The 15,814-nt window shown below is 54.5% G+C and overlaps 1 protein-coding gene across 2 annotated transcripts in view; it reads right to left on the reverse strand.

The window, feature by feature from the left end:
* Positions 1 to 427: 427 nt before the first annotated feature.
* The window catches only part of FBN3 (fibrillin 3), a 109,005-nt gene continuing 93,618 nt past the window's right edge, over positions 428 to 15,814 (reverse strand). Inside the window, exons 56-64 of one of the 2 annotated variants that reach the window (XM_025173021.2) lie at positions 14,694 to 14,900; positions 14,008 to 14,133; positions 13,400 to 13,522; positions 11,522 to 11,638; positions 10,800 to 10,928; positions 8,964 to 9,083; positions 7,198 to 7,429; positions 5,654 to 5,822; positions 428 to 4,655 (exon numbers count right to left, since the gene is read on the reverse strand). In XM_025173021.2, the coding sequence (XP_025028789.2) occupies positions 4,281 to 4,655; positions 5,654 to 5,822; positions 7,198 to 7,429; positions 8,964 to 9,083; positions 10,800 to 10,928; positions 11,522 to 11,638; positions 13,400 to 13,522; positions 14,008 to 14,133; positions 14,694 to 14,900 (1,598 nt within the window). In that variant the 3' untranslated portion in view covers positions 428 to 4,280. The remainder of the gene's footprint in view (positions 4,656 to 5,653; positions 5,823 to 7,197; positions 7,430 to 8,963; positions 9,084 to 10,799; positions 10,929 to 11,521; positions 11,639 to 13,399; positions 13,523 to 14,007; positions 14,134 to 14,693; positions 14,901 to 15,814) is intronic. The other variant, XM_088147421.1, reaches the window with a different exon arrangement.

The following is a 15,814-nucleotide window of genomic DNA, read 5'->3' on the forward strand; positions in this document are numbered from 1 at the left end:
TCACCCCTTGGGCACGGGTGACGTTTCGGAGGCCCTTGCAGGTTGGAGAAAAGGAGCGGACATTGGAACGCTTCTTTAAGGGCGGGTCTCTGCAGAATGGCACACTTTGGCGAACGGTTCTCCTTGGCCCACCCTTGAATCGCCCTTGCGTGCTGGGGGGCAACCCAGCTGCTTGCTAAAGGGAGCCTCGGCTACTGGGGGCCAACCTGTTTTATCCCCGTCAAAACAGGCAATCAAAAGCCAAGACAATGGGCACAATTGTGCCATTTTTTTTTTTTTACAGGCACGATCAAACGATAACGTTCACAATACACGAGTGGTGAGACTGGTGGGCATTTCTGGGAGCGCAGCACAAGTGCATGATTGCGTGATTACACGGGTCGGGGGCAGTGGAAGCCAAGCTACAGTAAACAAGACAGGCCTCACCAGATTTAACCCAAAATAACTTTATTGCTGCCGTCGCTCGTGATACAGAATGAAAAGGGGCAAGCCGCACGTGCGGCCGGTTCTCGGTCTCAGTGCCGTGTGTGGCCGACCCTCCCCGTGAACAGGCTGCAGACGCACAAGGAAGCTCATGGACTTGGTGCGGAGGAACTGAGGGCCACACCTTGCAGCTCCACGCACAGACAACTGGGGGGGGGATCCCACATGCACACGCGCGCGCACTTGCACACACCTTCACTACTTGATTATTATTATTATTGTCACCATTATTAATAAAAGAAGGGGAAAAAAGCACCGTTGGTCAAATCCCCAGATGGGAGGAATCTAAGCCAGCCATGGCATGGTGAGGTTTGTGGCTCCCGGTGGCCCCCCCACCCCCGGGCAGCGTTGGGGGTCGCCTGCAGCAGTGTTCAGGATCCCGGGGCACTGCCTGGAGGTTCGGGGGGAGGCGGGCTGCAGCGCAGGCCAGCATCAATTCAGACAGCGCTCCAGGCGTCTTCAGCGTCCCTCCCCAGACAGAACGGCCTGCGATGGGGGGGCAAGGAGTACAGCTCCCCGGAGAGGAGAGCGAGGTAATATTTGGCATGTGACGGGAACGCCACGCCCAAACCTGGAGACTGCGTTTGCGATTTGCAGCCTTTCAGAGGATTGGAAGGGGCCTCCGTGGTCCCCTAGTCCAGCCCCCAGGGCATTCATGGTGGCAGTCAAAAAAGTCAAGACGGCAGCTGCGAGTGTGATTGAAGCGCTGCCTTCTTTTTACCACGGGAACTGGTGGAACCCTTTGGAAAACTCCCACCCGTGGGTGTCACTTTGGCCACGATCTGCAGTCAAGCAAATAAAGCAACTGGCCTTCCTGGCAGGGTTGTTGGAAAGGTTATATGATATTGGCCCTCTTAGATGGAGTCAGCAACCAAGCGGCTTGTCCATTCTGACAGCCTCACTTACCTTTCCTTATCCTCTCCCCCTGCTGCCTTCGTTTGCGTCAAGCAGAATTCTGGTTATTCCCCCAACTATTTTCCCTGCAGCACATTAGAACCAGATGCTGGTGAGTAACCCATCCTTCAGAGTTCCTGGGAATTCAGGTTTAAGACCATCTTTTCCAAAATGATGGCTTCCAGAAGGACTAGGAAGCAGAACTGGGAATTCAGGGCATTGTGGTCCAAAGACTTCCAAAGAAACTAGGGTCCCGGGGTAATCCTTCCAGGCTTCAGCAGAAGAGCCACAGAGGTGCTCTGAGCAGGCCAACTGCTGTTTCCAAAGTGGATGTCTGCACCCGCCCACTCACCCGCCCACAGTTTGATGGCTAGGTTTTTCTGCAAACCATTTCACCCCAAATGACCATGCATGCTCCCAGAGAAGTGAGAAAATTTCTTGATGTGTGATATGGCTCGCTGCAGCCCTAGAGCGTTGGCAGGGGGACGGGGGAGGAGATTAATGGGACAGGGGAGGTTGGTTAACATGCCAGAAGGGAAGCAAATTTGATGCACCAATCTGGAAAAAAGTTACATTTAGCAACTGCCTCATTTAGTGACCATTCGCAGTTATAACAGTGGTGAGAAAGTAACTTTACAACCAATCCTTGCTTTTATGACCTTTGCAGGTCTGTAAAGCAAAGGAAAGCTGAACTCAGACTGTAAGCACAGTCGCAGTTTCAATTAGTGACCGCTTAATGATCAAGTTGCCAGTTCCAACTGTGGTCACTAAACAAGGACTACGTGTACTAGGTTCTTGATCTTTGAAGCTAAGGAAGATCAATTATCATACCTGATTTTAATTGGGAAGACCACCTCCTCCTCACTCCAATCTTTCAGTATTAGCAGAATACTAGCAAAAAAGCATCTAGCTATTTTTCCAACTAGCAGTGTGGATATGTTTAATTTTGCTAATACTGAAGTCAGCTTGAAGGCTTCATGCTAGAGAAATGCAGACGCAAAGGTTGGAAAGCTAAGTGCCCCCGCTGGGAATCGGATCCACTCCCCCTTCCCTGTCCAGGCACCGCGTCTGTTCACTAATTCACACTCCTCTTTTACTCAAAGGCAGTTCTTGCTGGAGATCTTCTACCCCTATTAAAATAGTAGGGGAAAAAAGCTGCATTTCCACCTCACGCTGGCATTTCTCCTGGGAGCTCGACTTCCTGAGGCTGCTCCTTTCCCCAAAGGGGAGGCAAAAGACAGGCACCTCTTCAGTTGTGTCTGGCAATTTGGCCTGACGCTGGAGCCCTTTCCTACCTGGGCTGCGGCCGAGAGAGGACAGGAGGCAGATGCCCGCCCCGCGAGGATGCGTGGGCAGCCACCGCAAGGCGGGGTGGCGCAGGCGAGATCTCAGCCTTGAGAGCTGCGTCCACGCGAGGGACGGAGCTACCCGTGACTCAGCCCGTCCAGCCTCGACTAGCGTGTTGGTGCACAAGGGCTCCCCCCGCGCTCTCCAGCTTGTTTTCCCCCAGCATCGAAAACGAGGGTTCACAAAGGCTCATGCCAACACGAAGCCACGCTTTGCTCAAGCGTGGGCTGAGTTCACACAACACGTAGGCCAAAACAGCCCAAGCAGCACCATTTTGGCTTCGTGTGTCCTGCGAACCCAGTTTTCACGCGATGCGTCGGGAGCCTCTTACTTCTAACCCTTTACCTGCACTCCAGGGAAGGCTGATAGTGACCTACCTCCAAGGGTCGTTGGGTGGGTTTACAGAGAAAATAAAGCGCCTTGGTCCCCCAGAACACACTAAACAAATGCAAACTAGGCAGGCGGGCTTTGGATGCTGAAAGACAAGCTAAAACGTTCCGTGGCGAACACGGAGCCCGTACCAGGCGTATGTTTTCAAGTATTTTTGCCACCACAGCAGACCAGTTGTCCCCAGGTTGCTTGGCCCCCTCAGCTCCAAGCAGAGTTCTCCTCCTTCTGAATAAGAGTGTTTCTTCCTTTGGACTTCAAGAGACAATTGTCCCACTTAACGTTCAAGGCACATCTCTTCTGTTCAGTTAACTCTAGTGGGCTTCAAAATCTTGGGATCGGTGTTGCCCAGAATGAGGCGCCTGCTGTCTCTGGAGGGTCCGGCTACCGGCAGTGCCCTTATCGACACTGCTGGCTGTGCTGGTTATGGATTCCGGGGGTTGAAGTGAAGGAGTCTGCAGGGAGGGGTCAAAAAAGTCAAGAGGGTGACTGCACGATTGAAGCCCCACCCTTTTCGCTAGAGGATGCAGGTGAAAAGGGGCAGAGCTTCAACTGCACGGCCAGGGACGCCGTCTTAGCCGTCCCTGGGCACAAGATGGCAGGACTCTCTGCCAGTCCTCCTGGGCTCAAGGCACGTGGTAGATCCAACGGAAGAGGAAACGTGGGAAGGCTTTCCCGTACAGAAACGTCTTCCTTTGCTTCAGCCTCCGGATGCCAGACTTCAATGCCCTTTAATGCTGTTCAGTTCATTCTAGTGCACTTCAGCAGTGGAAGCGAGGGGGCCAGGATTAAAAGGGGGGGTGATGAGAGACACGGGGCGCACTAGCGAAGCAGCCCGAGGCACCACGTGGGATTTCCAAGGGGAGAGGCGCAGCCGGGCTCCTCAGCCCGGCCTTGGGGCCTTTCCGGCCGCTGGTCCTAGATCCTCTTCTTGAAGGCAGCTGGGCAGAGGCGAGGGCTCATGCCCCGGGGCGAGGGGCAGAGGCACTGGAATGCTGGGCTGGGGCAGCGGGAGGGATGGGCGGGCCCGGGGCTGTTCCCCTCCTGCAAGCCCCGGGCGGCAGAGGGGGCACCGGAGGGGCAGAGGGATTGCTTCTGGGGTCAGGAGGGCCGGAATGGGGTGCAGTACAGCCTGGGCCCACGTTTTCCTGGGGTCTCTGAGAGCGGGGCTAAAAGAGGTGAAGCCGCAGCTTCATCTCCAGGGCCTGGCCGACCTCTCCGGCCAGGGGGTCGAGTCCCTTGCCGGCCTCCGGCTTCTGCAGCCCTCGCGGGCGGGAGAGGGGGACGCTGACGATCTCCAGCAGGTAGGTGCCGGGGGCGGCAGGCTTGCGGCCCAAGTGCAGATAGCTCAGCCCCTCCTTTTGCTGGATGTGGAAGTGGCCGTCCCAGTTGCCCCGCGCGATCACGTAGCGGATGTGGTTCTCCAGGGGCGCCACGGCAGGAAGGAGCTCCAGAATATGGGTCTTCCGGCCCAGATCCGAAAGGTTCAGCGTGAAAACCAAGGGCGCCTCCACATCGATGCTGGCCAGGCTGAGCCCCGGGGCCTGCCGAAGGCAAAGAGAAGAGGCGGTCAGGCCAGAAGAGCAGATGGTCCAGCCTGTTTTTTTTTAGCAAGGACAAAGACTCAGCAGGGCTGGGAACAAATTAAACCCTGTTCTACAGGTAGTCCTCGTTTACCGACCACTCGTTCAGCAATCGTTTGAAGTTACGACGGTGCTGAAAAAGGAGACTTACGACCGATCCTCGTAGTTGTGGCCGTTGCAGTGTCCCAGTGATCATGTGATCGCAATGTGGATGCTTGGCAACTGGCACAGATTTACGACAGTCACAGCGTCTGGCAGTCACGTGATCACCATTCGTGACCTTCCCAGCCAGCTTCCAGCAAGCAAAGTCAATGGGGAAGCCAGCAGGAAATCACAAGTCACAATCATGTTATGTTGCACTTAATGACCGTGGTGATTTGTTTAATGACCGCAGCCGGATATCCTAAATCTGTGTGGTTGCATGGCACTTCACTTAATGACTGCACTACTTAGTGACGAAGTTGGCAGTCTCGATTGCGGTCAGTAAGTGAGGACTACTTGAATCTGAACAAAGCCACAAACAGGTCCTGACAGACGCTTCACAACAGGTCTGCTAATTGTGATGTTGCATCACTCATGCTGAGGAAGAGGGACAAGAACCAGATTAACTGAATGAAAGACTACAGCGGGCATCTACGGGGGAGGTCAGAAAGATCAAAATGGCGCCCACCGCGCTGCGATCCAAGCCCTGCCCTCTTTTTATGGGTGTTGCATAGGGACGCATAAAAGGGGCGGGGCTTCAACTGCTGCCATCGTGGCTGTTTTGTTCCTCCGCGTGGATGCCCTGGATTACACAAGCAACGTCGTACGACAACCGGAGAGAAACAAACGCGAGATTCCTGGGGCATCAGCTCTGCTCTAGGAACGAGGACCAGTAAATGCGGAACTCCTAAAATCGGGGGGACATTTTGAACGCCCCCCTCCTTAGGATGCAGGTCCCCCCCGGTCTGTGGGCACACCTGGTAGGCGTGGGTGCTGTTCGCGCTGCGCCGCTGACGGCCCCGCTTGTGGTAGCCGTTGATCTTGCACTCGTAACAGGCCTCCGGGGACAGCAGGTTCTCCTCCTCCTCTTCCGGGGGGGCCGGGAAATAGGCTTCCTTGACGAAACCCAGTCCGGAGACACAGTGCCTGGAGGGCGCAAAGACGTGGATCAGGGGATGGGGGAGCCTGAATGGAGTCGGGGGTCTGCAGAGGAGGGCTCCCACTTTCTCCTTTGTTAGTCCAGCATGCAGACGAGGGCGGAGGAAGTGTGGCCAACAGGGAGGGGCTCCGCTGGATCACACTTCTACAATTTCAGGGGTTCCACTTTTATGGAGAAAGACGCCTCCTTGGATCCAACGGTGCTGGGTCATTTTTATCCCGTCCTCAACTTTCCCTCTCTGGGGATAGTTGCTGAGAGGATGGTGGGTGCCCAGCTCCAAAGCCTCTAGAAGAAGCGGATTGTCAGGATCCTTCCCAGTCTGGTTTCAAAGCAAGTTTGAGCACCCAAACAGCACCGGTTGCGCCTGTGGAGGACCTCTGGACAGAGGTGCTGCGTCTGTGCTTGCCCTGTTGGGCCTCACAGCAGGGGTATCTGGGCTGGCCTAGCAGGTTGGGGGTGTTTTACAGCGGTTCTCCTCCTTCCTCCATGATAGGTGCCAGTCGTTGTAGAAGGGGGGAAGCAGTCTACCCTCAGGGTTCAAGAATCTCTCCGCTCCTATTTAACTTCCGCCTGAAACAGTTGGGTGAGCTCATCCTCTGGCACAGGGTGCCACAGGGCACCCAGTTGTACAGACCCACTCCAGGGCTGCACCCCAGGGTGTACGAGGGATGCCACAGAGGTGCTAGCCCAGTGCCTGGAGGCTCTGTGGGCCTGGGTGGAGACGACCAGGTTGAGGTTAAACCCAGCAAGACAGTGTTTCTGGGTTTGGGGGCCCCTCCTTCTGGAGCTGTTCCATCAATGGCCCTGGATGGGATAGCGCTCCCCAGAAAAGTTGGTGCGGCATCTGGGGGCCTTCCTGGTCTCGCGACTCCTGTTCAAAGAGCAGGTGGCAGCGGTGGCCGGGAGATCCGCCTGGAGCACCATTTGTGCCTGTCCCGGGTTAGGAGGCTCTGCTGACGGGCACTCCTGCCGTAGTCACGTCTCACTGCGGGGCACTGGCTTCTACATGGGGCCGCCCTTGAAGACCACTTGGACGCTACAGCTGGTCCATAATGCAGTGATGCGTGCCCCAGATACACCCATGGATCCCCACTGCTTTGTGAACTGCACTGTTTGCCCTTGGCTTCCGGTGCAGTTCATGGTGCTGGTTGTCGCCTACGGAGCCCCTCGTGGCTCGGGGCCTGGTTGTCTGAGAGACCAGCTATTTCCCATCATTTCTGCCTGCCCAGTAAGGTTGGGCGGGGTGGGGGCGTCCCAGGCCCCCGCAATAAACAGTCCTCTCTCGGGGCCTAGGAAGCATGCCTCCTCTGTCACGGCCTCTGCCCTATAGAACAGCAGTGGGGGAGAAATGGAGACACTTACCCTTGCCCTGCCCGGAAATACCCGCTGGGGCAGCCACACAGGTACCCCCCCTCGGTGTTGGAGCATCCGTAGCTGCAGGGGCTCCCTCCGGCTGCGCACTCGTTCACATCCTGGCAGCCCCCCAGAGCCTGGTCGAAGTCGAAGCCGGACGGGCAGACGCACTTGAAGCTCCCCAACGTGTTGTAGCAAGAGGCCGAACCGCAGACTGCTGGGCTGGAGCACTCGTTCTCATCTGGGGCGAGAAGAGGGGTGGGATGCTTGCCAGGGGGCAGGAGAGTTCCCCGCCCCACCTCAAGTGCCAGGGGCACATCCTGACTGATCTGCCCTGGGTTGTGCAGGAACGTTGCATGCCCCGTAAATCGAGGAGGGGGGCTGTATGGATTTGATTTCAGAAAGGCATCTTGGACCCCGGGGAGGCAGGAACATCACAGCGGCCTGCGACCGCTCAAAGAGACACGTCTTTCTCCCGATCGCTCGTGCAGCCGCCTTCTGCAGCCTTGCCCCCACAGGCTCCCAAGCACATTTGGCTTCACATCCGAAGCCCAGCACAGAACATCCGAGGGACCCCCGGCAACATTCCTCCAACTGCGGCCAGCCAGATTCAACAAGGCCACGAGTGGGCAGGAAAGGAACGTCCCCCTCACTTCCCGTGGCACAGGGTGCCAGGATTGGGTTTTCTTGGGGGGGGTGACTGTAGATTCACAATTCACATTCCCCCAAGGGAGAGCGACCCAGGAGCCCAGAGGCCAGCACAGAGTCCCCCGAGGAACGTCTCTGTCCCCTCCCTCTGCTGAATGCAGAAAAACGGGGTCACTTTTAAAACTGACAAGAAGCGCCTGCAGAACTCTGCAAGGAAACCGAACCACAGCTGGAAAATATGCAGGGCCATCATAGTTCCCCACAACCTCAGATTAAAGTTTGACATTTCCAGGAAACAGAAGGTCTTGCCTGCCAAAGGGTTCTGTTTCAGTCAAATTTTCTCCCCTGCTCTGTCTGGTGTTTGCATCTCACGGTATTGTTGCCTTTATTTCTGTGCAGGGGTATCCCTTGGGTAGGGGGGCGGGGTGTGACCCAAAGGCAAGAGGATGGGGACGAGATGGCTCAAAGTCCTGCCGCTTTTTAATGAGCCTCACAGCCGCCATCCTCTGACCCCCCTGCAGGTGCTCAGGTTTTTGTGTCAAGTTCGGGCATGGTGTGCCTCGGTCTTCAGCCATGGGCCTGAAGGTGATTCTTTTTATTTAGCATACTCTGGCGACTGATCATAATAATTTGGGGCCTCTTTGCTGCATCTCTTCCGAAGTAAATCACGGCTGTCTGGGAGTCTGCCTGGGGCAAAGCACTTTCTTTTGGACGGCTTTTTTTAAAGTCGCCAGCTGCAGCACAGTGGCCTAAAGCGCTCTGCAATTAACCTTTGTGGAACTGCAGCTATTTGGATTTCAACATTTAAAGCTATGAAAAAAAGCAAGTCCGTTTTATCTTTTTTTGAAAAAATAACATTGGATTTGGCTGGGGGGTTGCTGGCAGCAGGCAATGCAGCCCCTCTGCCCCAAAGCAGAAGCGAGAACAGGGTGCGGAGACCCAGAGGGTGTCTGGAGAGGAGCTCTCAGCCTTCGCCCTTCCGCCCCAGGGCTCGGCTGCCTGCTACGGGGTGCAAGGATGTAGGTGGCCATGTGTGTAACCATGGCTGAGGATTATGGGGGTGGAATCCAGAGGGGCTGGAGGGCACCGGTTTGCAGCACTGCCACGGGCCCCTTGGCTCTACTTACCCACACACTGGTTCCACTGATAGTGCTGGATGTAGCCCTGGGGGCAGCCGCAGCGGTAGCCCCCCAACACGTTCTGGCAGCCGTGCTGACACCGATGATTCCCGTCACACTCGTCCACGTCTGTGCAAAAGGAGGGGAGCCACATTTTCGGAGTTAAGGGACCCAAAGCAGCCGTGGCCACCGAAGCAAAGCTGCCTTCCTCCGCGGCTGAGTTCACCAGCGGAACTCATTGCCGCAAGAGAGGCGTGTAAAGGGACGGGCGAAGGCCTGGCCAGCCGGCTCCCTCGGGGAAGCCACGGGGGCAAGCCCCTTTCCCTGCCCGCGAGGGCATTAGCACCAGCAGCCTTACGCCGTGGAAGTGGGAATGGTGAGCCCGGGAGATGGGGATGGGCCACCGCTTCCATCACGTCCGGCCGTGCTGGCTCGGGCTGACCGTCTCTCATCCCTCTTTACAGCCAGCTAGGCCGGCGGTGGTCTTCACAAAACGTTGTGGCAGTGCATCCCACAGTCCAAGTGCACTGCAGGGAGAGGCTCTTTCTTCTGTTTGTCTTGAATATCCCACGATCCAACCATGCTGGGGGCTCTCGTCTCAGAAGAGCAAGAGGAAAGTTTCTCCATTTTCTCTCCATCATGGATAACTGCACAGGTCGTCCTTGCTTAACGACTACCTCGTGCAGCAACCATTCAAAGTTACGACGGTGGAAAAACAACAACTTTGCAACCAATCCTCGCATTTACGACCATCGCAGCGGCTCCCAGTCACGCAATCACCATTTTTAGTATTGTTTTAAATTTTGGATGTATTATGTGTTTTAGATATATTTATAGTTTTAATGTTTTCTGTAAGTCGCCCAGAGTCCCCTGTTGTTGGGGAGATGGGCGGGGGAGAAATCCAATAAATAAATAAATTTGCGTGCTTCGCAACTGGCTTGCGGCAAGCAGAGTTAATAGAGAAGGCAGAAGTAAAATCGTAAGTCGCGGTCACGTGAGTTTTCCTTAGCGACTTTGGCACTTAGTGACCGAGTTGCTAGTCCCAATTGTGGTCGCTAAGTGAGGACTACCTGTATATCATTTCTATCAAGATTCTTATTTATTGCATTTTAAAGCCTCAGATGCACTGAGCTTCCACATAAGGAGGTGCTCCAGCCCTTGGAACATTCTATTTCTTTTCCAAGGTTTTCATGATAACCGCCCAGAGTTGCTGGGAGTTGAGCAGCATATAAATGTAATAAATAATAATTATTAATACCTTTTTGGAGATGGCGTCCCTAAAATTAGGCACAATATTTCAGAGGCAGCCATTCCCTTCCATTCCAGTATGTATGTATGTATTTATCAATCAATCAATCAGTCAATCAATCAATCAATCCATCAATCAAAATCGTATAGCTACCCATCTCATAGAAAAGTGACTCTCAGTATAGGCCAGTGTTTCTCAACCTCAGCAACTTTAAGATGTGTGGACTCCAACTCCCAGAATGCTGGCTGGGGAATTCTGGGAGTTGGAGTCCACACATCTTAAAGTTGCTGAGGTTGAGAAACACTGGAATAGGCTATATATCACCAGTTAAGAGGTAGGATGTTGCCCATCTCGGCTGATCCTGAAAGGGTAAATGGAGGTGAACCTGGTTAGTCTTTGGATGGGAAACCACCAGGAGACCCAGGCTGGGAGGCGAGACTGGAAAACTGAAAAAAAAATTCCTGGAACAGAGTAACACCCAACTGCTGTTGCTACAAATACCTTTCCATATTTTTGCCATAGGATTTCTGATCCCAGCCCCCCGTGTTGCACCCTACCCCCTTCACACACACACGCGTGCATGGGTGGACACACACCTTCGCAACTGCTGCCGGAGTTATCAAGAACAAAACCTTTCTGGCATTCGCAGTTGTAGCTCCCGGGGGTGTTCAGACATTGCCCCTTGGCCCCGCAGAGAGTTGGCTGGGCTGTGCATTCATTGTTATCTGCAGGGGATCAAAAAGGAAAGGTAGTGAGCGATCACATGAAAAAGGCCCCTATCCTGTTCCCCAAAAAATGCCCGGCAGGGTTTGGAAAGGGCAGGCACAGAACCAACTGCATGGGAGTGTGGTGGAAAACATCTCTGAGCACTCTGTTCGTTTGCAGCTTGGCTTGCTTGCTAGAGAGACCTAGTACTTACTTTTCCTAGTAAGCACTTTCCTATGCCGCCTGTTCTTGGAATGCAGGAACCACGCTGCAGCTGAGTTCACACACTGCACAAAACCGCAGAGGGCAGCTTGGGGCAACAGTGGACCCTATTTTGTGGCCGAGGGATCCTGCATTCCTAATAATTGCCAAAAATTGGCAGCCCACTTTTCCACCATTCAGACGGAGAAAATACACGCTGTTCTAAAATAATTTTAGCAAAGTTAAAAAGATGCCAGTAAAACCCTCACCCCAGAGGGTTTGGGGTTTTTCACAAAATGCTGAACCACAAATAACCTAACCTGGTTTTAGCCTGGCCTGGAATCCGATCCACGCAACCCCCAATTCTGTGTTGGGGAGCCGGTGCCTAGAAAATAGGGACCGAATAACTCACCGATACAGGAAGAATGGTGCTGGGTGAATCCTGGGGGGCATTTGCAGTTGAACCCCCCGATGACGTTCACGCAGAGGAACTGGCAGTTGTGCTGCTTCGTGGAACACTCATCCAAGTCTGGGGCACCAAGGAAAGAAGCTAGAATTACCTGCCAGGTGGGGGGTGGAGGACCCTACAGGTGGGGGGTGGGGGGGAAGAGGCTCGCGGGTTCCTTCCGAAGTAGATGCACCACCTTCTTTCTCCTTCCGGCAATTTTTTCTTCCTCTGCTCTTGAGAGCTGACTCTGGGGCCATCCCTACGGCAACTGAGCCGCAGACATCTGAATGCCCACCGGAGGGCACCAAAGGCTTTGGGTTTTCTGCCTCTCGCAGGCTGCCACCTAGGGGCCACCTGGATATTTACAGCTCGGATCTGGTAGCCCTCAGCGTACAAGGGAGACTGGAGGAAGACCCGGCCCAGCTCCATTTCCCTCTGCACTGTCCACCCTGCCTGGAAATTGCTCTCCAGAAGGTCAAGGAGGTGTGTTTCCCCACCAAGTGGGGTATCTTTGCAGCGCTGCTGAGCTTTGGCCCCCTCCCCTAAAATTTAACTCGAATTCTAGTCCTCATGGTTCGGATTGGCCCAGTTTCCATAAGACACTGAACAAGGTCAATATGTTGTGCGAACATGAAACAGGGGTCAATAACTCCAGGGGGCATTTCCCCCCACCCCAAAGCACACCAGGTCTGCAGAGTTAAGCTAATTCCACCCGGTCAACCCTAATGCAAATAATTAAATCCAGTCATTGAACCAATTTGCTATCTACTTCTCCCAGAAAACAAGCTGGAGAGAAAGAGGGTCTGTGAAAGAGAGCTGCCAAGGCCGGGCAAGGCAGAACACACTGCCAGGGCCTGGCTGGCAGCAGACAGGAAGGGTCCTCGGTGCCACCAAGCCTTGCCAGTACGTTCAGGGGTACCGAGCAGGACCAGAGGAAGTGGGTTGGAATTTGCTAATCCCCCAAAGAAGGGCTTTGGATCCAGGGGCCACAGTTGTGGGTTCCAGATCGACGACTAGATTAGCGGCTGGCAGGGTTGGGGGGAAGAGGGCCAATAAACAGCTGATTTATTCAGGAAGATAAAGAGTCATCTTCTCCGGAAACAGACCACCAGACTGCATATACTAATATGCCAGTGTTTCTCAACCTTAGCAACTTTAAGATATGGGGACTTCAACTCCCAGAGTTCCCCAGCCAGCCACGCTGGCTGGGGAACTCTGGGAATTGAAGTCCCCATATCTTAAAGTTGCTAAGGTTGAGAAACACTGGTATATTAGTATATATTAACTGGTGTGGTTCTGTGAAAACTGTGCACGTGTGTGTGTCTTTCCTGTGAATGCACAAAGCAAGATCTCAGTCAATCTTGCAGAGAACTTGCACCAAAGGCACTTTAGACATGCTTAAAGGCATGTCTTTCCTCCCTCTTGGAGGGGGGCAGAGATGGACAACTTCATGGAATTCCCACTCACATCTCTTTCATAGGCGCCTACTCATAAGTCCCTTCCTGTTTTGCTATTAAGGTTAGGTTTTTAAAAACTTTCATAGAAATTCACTCTTAAGTATTCCTCTAAACCAGTGTTCCTCAAGCTTGGCAGCTTGAAGAGGTGTGGACTTCAACTCCCAGAATTCCCCATGGCTGGCTGGGGAATTCTGGGAGTTGAAGTCCACACCTCTTCAAGCTGCCAAGCTTGAGGAACACTGCTCTAAACTTTCTCAAACTCTTGTTCTTTCTTGAAAGACACACTTTTAGAGATTTTGTGGAGGGCCCAATATTTGGAGAGATGTGGAAACGGATGGGAGACTCAGCTACGGTCCCCCCTTGGGACAGCCCCGGTCTATCTCACCTTTACAAGTCTTGCCATCCTCCTGCAGGAAGTACCCCCTGGGGCACGAACACTGGAAGCTGCCCTCCGAATTCTTGCAGATAAAATTGCAGGGTTTGGGGGACTGGCTGCATTCATCCAGATCTAAGGGGCGAAGGAAGGGGATGAAGTCTCCAGTTAGGGCCAAGTGGCCCTCCTTGCGGCCTTACTGCCTTTCACCCCGGGGTGGTGAAGCCTGGCTGTGGGCCTCCCATCGCCTGCCACGTGCCAAGCCCCCTCCCAACCGAAATTCTACCCTTCGAATGAAATGAAATGGCCAACGTGGGTTCGTTCCTTCCCCGGATGCTCCACAACTTGGTTTTGACGTTCCCGCCGCACGGCGAGGTTCTCTTTACGCCCCCACAGTGGGTCAGACCAGCAAGGGTGTCCGAGGTGGGGGTAGGGTCATAAAAGTCAAGATGGTGGCTGCAGGGGTGCAATGGAAGCCCCGCCCCCTTTCTGCCTCGCAACGCAGGGCTTCCATCCCGCAGGCCCGGGTGCAATCTTGATTTGGGGGACCCTTTCCGAGGGTGACGTGTGAGCCCAGCCACCACAGAAGGGAAACCGGTGGGACCGATGGGCTCTCTTACCCTGGCAGAGCGTCCCAGTGATGTCCAGAGCGTAGCCAAGGTTGCAGTGGCAGCGGAAGGAGCCCACGCTGTTGATGCACTGGCCGTGTTGGCAAAGATTGGGCATCACTTTGCACTCATCAATATCTGCAGGGGGGCGAGGTTGGGGGATCCTCCATTAAGCACTGCAGCACCAGTGGTCCTCCCCAGCACCAGCCCAGGCCCCAAGGGATGGGGGGTGCATGGCCTGGAAGGACGCCCCCTCCAAAACAACATCTCACGCTCCCCTTTTTCAGGAGAGGCGTTTGGAAGCTGGGGACAAACCTTCCATGCCATCCCTCCCCCCCCCCCCAAGAAATTATGAAGCCGCTGCATTAAAGGCAGCTATCACCCACAGGCAGTAAATTCGATGAAGCTCCTTGAAGAATGACTGTAACCTCAAGCAGCTTCATTAGAGTTAGTTACACAGCCTTAAAGTCTACTGAAGGGCATTCAGGTTATTTCGGTCCAGTCGACGGAGCTCTGGTTTGATTCAGCTGCCTTGTAAAAATCAGGCGACTTAAAGCGATCGTGAGACCCACAGAAAAGGCCAGAAAGAATGAAATCTCTCTCTCTCTGGTGGGTCGCCTGAACCTTAGGGACCCAACGAAGGGGCCACGTGCTCCGTTAAGGGAAGGAGGACCTGCCCTTTCAAGGAAGACACTCACCTCGCCCATCGGTCATGTAGCCCGGCCCGTGGGGGCACATCTTCTTGTACTGGGCAGTGCCCAGGAAGGGGCAGAGCTCGCACTGGGGCCCCCAGCCTCGCCCTCCGTTGCAACAGCACTCCGACTTGGTGACCTGCTGCCGGTTCGTGGAGGACATCTGGCACAGCGTTTGGAGCACTTCGGTGAAGCAAAACCCTTGGCGGGTGTCTGTGGGGGAGGAGATGGAGAGGGGGGGGGTCCTCAGCATTCCCCATAGTGCAGTGTTTCTCAAGCTCAGCCACTTGAAGATGTGTGGACTTCCACTCCCAGAATTCCCCCAGCCAGCCATGCTGGCTGGGGGAATTCTGGGAGTGGAAGTCCACACATCTTCAAGCGGCTGAGCTTGAGAAACACTGCCATAGTGAATCTCTAGGAGGACAAGGAGTGGGGTGCTGGGGAGGGACCCCCTCTTAAGCCTTGCTCAGAGCTGTAGGGGAGCATCACACCCCTTTGAACCCGCCTCTTTCAGACCTGATTTCCAAGAGTGGTGATGTTCACACAACGCCCTCCACTCACGCCCTGTTGAGGCCACCTAGCCCGACCCGTGCTCCGCTCGCCCCACCCAGCCCTGAAGACCTCCACTCAAGGAGAAGTCCCCCCTCACCCAGCAGGACGTTCCTCTATGTCTAGCCCGAACGGCCTTCCGTGGAGTTTTAACCCACGGGGAACTTACCGCCCTCGCAGTAAGGGGAGCTGGGCAAGGACCCAGAGAGGCGGGGGCCCCCTTTCACTGGAAGCATTCAAATGAAGGCTGGGCAATCCCCTGTCTGGGATGTTGAATCTGACCCAAAGGTTGGACTAGATGGGCTGAGGAGCCCTTTCTGACTCTAGGGCGCTATGCCAAGGGTTGAAGGGTGGCATCATATACGCTTGGCACACACTCCTGGTATTCATGCAGATGCACACCCAGGCCACTGCCTAGCAGAACCCCATCAGGGTCGTCCTTCTAACTGGCAGGCTCTTGGACACGACCGTGAGCCCATGAGGACCCAAGTCATGAAATCTGGGGGTGATGAACTTTTCGTCTTTCTGCATTCTTGGCACTTTTGCCCAAGCCGTCTAACAGCACAGAGCCTCCACCG

This window comes from Python bivittatus, unplaced genomic scaffold, assembly GCF_059951505.1.
Source record: "Python bivittatus isolate LINGU-HERP-01145 unplaced genomic scaffold, Pbiv_v1 ctg000500_np1212, whole genome shotgun sequence".
In the NCBI taxonomy this organism is placed as follows: Eukaryota; Metazoa; Chordata; class Lepidosauria; order Squamata; family Pythonidae; genus Python; species Python bivittatus.